The 4,585-nt window shown below is 38.7% G+C and overlaps 1 protein-coding gene across 1 annotated transcript; it reads left to right on the forward strand.

Moving 5' to 3' along the window:
- Nucleotides 1-2,118: 2,118 nt before the first annotated feature.
- Nucleotides 2,119-2,869, forward strand: LOC143606328 (LEAF RUST 10 DISEASE-RESISTANCE LOCUS RECEPTOR-LIKE PROTEIN KINASE-like 2.5; the record flags this gene model as incomplete). Its single annotated transcript, XM_077082129.1, has 1 exon — nt 2,119-2,869. A coding segment is annotated over exon 1 (751 nt), but the record flags the coding sequence as incomplete, so codon positions are not given.
- Between the last annotated feature and the right edge of the window lie 1,716 nt (nt 2,870-4,585).

Consider the following 4,585-nt stretch of genomic DNA (forward strand, 5'->3'; position numbering starts at 1 on the left):
CTTTTCGAATTTCATGTAAGAGAACTTCCCATTATTTGAAACTAATATCACATTCGACTATTAATTTTGTTAGAAGGAAAATACTTAGTGAGTTACATACACGATTTAGAACTTCCTAATCTAGTAATCTGATGTACCTAAACTTTTTTCCGAAGGATGAAAAGTATTTAAATTATCTATTTATATGCAATGTTTTAAATATGACACATTTGTAGAAATTAAATATACACTTTACAATAATCCATGTAACTTATCTCCTCGATAGGGGACCAAAATGATTAAGCATAGGTAAATCTGAAAAGGTCAGGTGCAGATTTTGGCCATCACACCAAGTCGGTCAATACAAATTTATCAACATAAACACCCCCTCTTTTTAAAAGCTTTAACAATTTAAAACGTTTAAGTTATATCGTGAGCTAGATTTGGCAGCTAAAGAATCAACACCCACTTATCCTGATTTTACTTCCATCAATCAGCTCTCATTCTATTTCAATCAGCTAAAGAATCAACGTCAATTGCCATATGTTTCCCGGACCCTATTCCTCCAGATTCAAGAACCTTGATCATACAGCATGCGCGTAGACTATTCAACAACGTATTAATCACTATATTATTTATCCATAAACTAACAAGTGTGTAAGTTGCCATCATTTCAATCACTGAAATTAGTGAAATCTAGATATCAGTCTTATTTCATTTCTAAAACTAAAAAAGAAGATTAATAACTCTATAAATAAGTTAAGAAATACGATATTCATATTAAACATGAAAAAAATATTTCAAATATCAAAATTTATAAATTGTTTTATTTAAAATATTTATTCGATTATAATGATAAGAATGCATTAAGTAAACACCATGGGTTAGAAGGGTTTGGGAGGCCTGAGTTTAAATCCTACTATCAACAATAATTAAAGGAAATTCACGGTTAAAATAAAGTAAACAAAAACTTAAAAATAAATTAGAAAATACTAACATATTAAGCCAATCCGACGAGAACTTTGACTTCTAAGTTTTATTAGGCTGAGGGGTGTGGGGGGGCGCGAGTGGGGGCTCCAGCCAATAATATTGTGACGTGTGGCAGAGAGAGAAACTTGATAAGATGGGTGTTGGTTGTGGTGCTCGCGCCCCTGGCCCTGGTGTGGAGGGGCGCGAGAGGGGGCGCGAGCGGTTTTTTTTTTTATTTTTTTATAAATGTATTAAAAAAACGTATTATTAAAAAAACTCATAAATTATTTAAAAAAACACACATTAATTAAAAAAACACATTAACCCAAACCACACACACATGTATGATATGATATGATACGATACATACATATATATAGAGAGAGAAGGTAGGTGCATATATAATTTGGCAGAGAATTTTAGACAAGATCTAGTGATCAAGAAAAGCTGCTGATAACCCGTAACTCAACCCCACTCTATCTCAATCTATTCTACACTTTCTTTCTTTCTTTCATAGATAGATACACACATATATATATATATATATGTATCTATCTCTCTATAACCACCATCTTCCTATATATCTCTCTTTATGAATCCTAGGTTTATTTTTCTTCCCAACACTTCTTCTTTCTAAACAAAAACAAAACAACTATATATATCTCAAACAAATAGATACACTTGCCGGAAAAATTTTATTTTTTTAATAAACTTAAAGAGCCAACGGCTCTATTTCTAAGCCCCAACGGCTCTGCACGCATTCCCAAGCCAACTTTACGCCCATTTTCAGCCGTGACTGGCCTTGCGCCCGCCTTGGTCTGCGTGCTCGCGCCCCTTTCGCGCCCCTCTCGCGCCTCGGTGGTGTGGCGCTCGCGCCCCGGGGCGCGAGCGGATGAGCTCACGCGCCCCCTCTCGCGCTCCACACCCCTCAGCCTTAGGTTGGCCGGGCCTAAATAAGACGAGTAAGATAATTTTTAAATACGTGTTATTCGTTGGTAATGAAAGTTGACGACTGGAAAAAAAGAAAAATCAACAGACTTGTTCAATCAATCAATCAATCGACAGACTTGTTCACATTTTATTATTCCATAAACCACCCTCCTCTGTATTTCATTCATTGACCATTGTTCATCATCATTCCTAGTTTCCTCCCAAACAGCCCGAACCATAATGAGACCCCGTCTAGACCTGAGCCGCCCCATTGTCGCCATAACACTGGCTCTAGTTCTAGCCACCCTCATTCATTTCCCAACCTTCCGGTGCCAGGAAAGTCCATCATACGAGTCATGTGGCCCGGCCCGGTGTGGAGGCGAAGACTTTCAGTATCCCTTTTGGGGATTTGGGCGGCCAAAATACTGTGGCCACCCAAGTTTTCAGCTAACTTGCGAATCTAATGTTCCTGTGCTCCGTTTAGATTCAGTAGGCTATCGGGTCCTAGACACCGATAGCAGTACACGTAGGATGACTATTGCTAGAAATGATCTGTGGGACACCATTTGCCCTCAAGATCTCCGCAACACCACCTATAACTCCACGCTTTTTAACGGCAATAATTTCAACCAGGAGAATGTATCTCTGTTCTATGGATGCCAAGATAATATACCGCTGCCCGCAACTGCTGTTTTTCGATTCCGTTGTGATGTGAACAGGACTGGCCAGAGTACTGATAGTTATTTCTACAGAACCAGTGCGTTTGTCTCTGAAATTGGCAGTCTCTTTGTGCAATGCAACAATTATATCACCGTACCAGTGGATCGTGATAACGCCAATGTTAATTCAGAGGATGATTTGAGGAAAGCCTTGCAGGCTGGTTTTAAGCTAGAGTGGTTTGCCAATAACGACGCGTGTAATAACTGTACTCTGGCTAATGGTCGATGTGGGACGAACGCAACTGGACCTGTTTGCTACCATCGTGTAGGAGGTAAGTGCCTGATCTTCTGATCTCGTAGATTCATGTTTTGGTCAGAGTATGAGCATGCTCATCATCTGAGTATTCTCGAGATGACATCTTAACAGCTAGAGTCGACTCCCGGTTTAGTGAATGAACCAATATTTGGCAAATTAGTTGTTTAAATTGCCCAAAACTCAACTACCGCAAAAGCCACTTGATAGATCTATGTTTCATAATTTGTCCAAATTAAGAAAAAAAAAGTTTAATTTATTCCACATGATTCGTAAATGGCGGCTTGTAATTTGTGTATAATTACTTTTGAGAGGATCTTTAATTTCTACATCGCATTATAAATGAAAGTAAGGTAATATAAAAGTTTAAATCATATAATTCTTTGAATGAAATGTAGGGCGTGTGTTCAGTTCACAAAATTCAAAGTAATTCGATGAAATTGGAATTTAAAGCATTTCCTTTTTAATGTGTTTGGTTCACAAAAGAATTGGATTTCAGTTCCATTGAAAATGTGTTTGTTAACAAATGACTTGGAATTATAATTCTAGCAAATTCATTCACTTAAGGATTACACAAATCCTTCCAACATGTGAAGAATTTCTCACAGAAGTGAATGGAATGGGTTAACGGGTTTCACACCCGTAACCGGTGTGCCGAACGCGTTAACCAGCATCAAAAGTGCGATCGACACCAGACACGCTAATCAACGTCCAATGCGTTAATTGACGTCGGACACCTGTCGCATTAAGGCGAAAGGCGCTTTAACTGGTGTCAGACGCTTACCAAGCGACTGGCGTTGGACACGTTGCCTCATGTCGGACATATACCTGAACCTAGACATGTTAACCGACATCTGACTCTGAACGGGTTAACTGGCATCGAACATCGGCGTGTTGACCGACTTCAAACAGGTAACCGACGCGGACTTGTTAACCGGTGTTGGGCGTGTATACCAACACCAGGCACGTTAACCAACATCGGTTTCCGGACCTGTTAACCGACTTCGGACACGTAACTGACACTGGAGACGTTAACCGGCAACGGACAAGTTAATGGCGTTATGACTTATGCGTCTGAAGCTGGTTAACGCATCATGCGTATGAAGTTGATTAAGTGCCCGGCGCCGTTAACGTCTTTGGTGTCGCCTACACGTCCATTACTAGTAATGCGTCCGGTGTTGGTTGTACGTCAGAGTCGATTACGAGTTTGGTAGATTGTGGGTGTAGTGATAGATTTCAATTTTATGATAAATTCCAAGTACTTCGAAAAAAAATTCACCAACCAAACACACTCTCAAATTCATATAACTTGAATGGATTCCATTTCTTTTAAATTCCAATTTCTTTCGAAAAGATTCAGTTCCAAATCCAATTCATTTGAATAATTCCAATTCCCTAACAAAAATTTGTGAACCGAACACACCCGTATAGTTATACATATTTTCCATCTAACTACTCGAGAGTTAGAGCAATAGATTCCATAGAATTGTAACTTAAAGGAAAAGATTCAGGAGAATTATTTTTGTTGTATATCAAGTCCCAGATCGATAATCAAACACGAATTAAACAAATACCTCTTGTTTATTAATCAGAAAATCGATCTAACTCAAAAAACTGATTACAACTCTATCGTAACAATTTGGCGCCCACCGTGGGGCAATTGGTGCTATAATCCAGATTATTTCCTATCAATTTTCAATCTTTCATACCCATATCACCATCAATGGCCTCTCAA

This window comes from Bidens hawaiensis, unplaced genomic scaffold (genome assembly GCF_021521415.1).
Source record: "Bidens hawaiensis isolate Kalapana, Puna unplaced genomic scaffold, B.hawaiensis_p1.1 tig00074316_1, whole genome shotgun sequence".
Lineage (NCBI taxonomy): Eukaryota > Viridiplantae > Streptophyta > Magnoliopsida > Asterales > Asteraceae > Bidens > Bidens hawaiensis.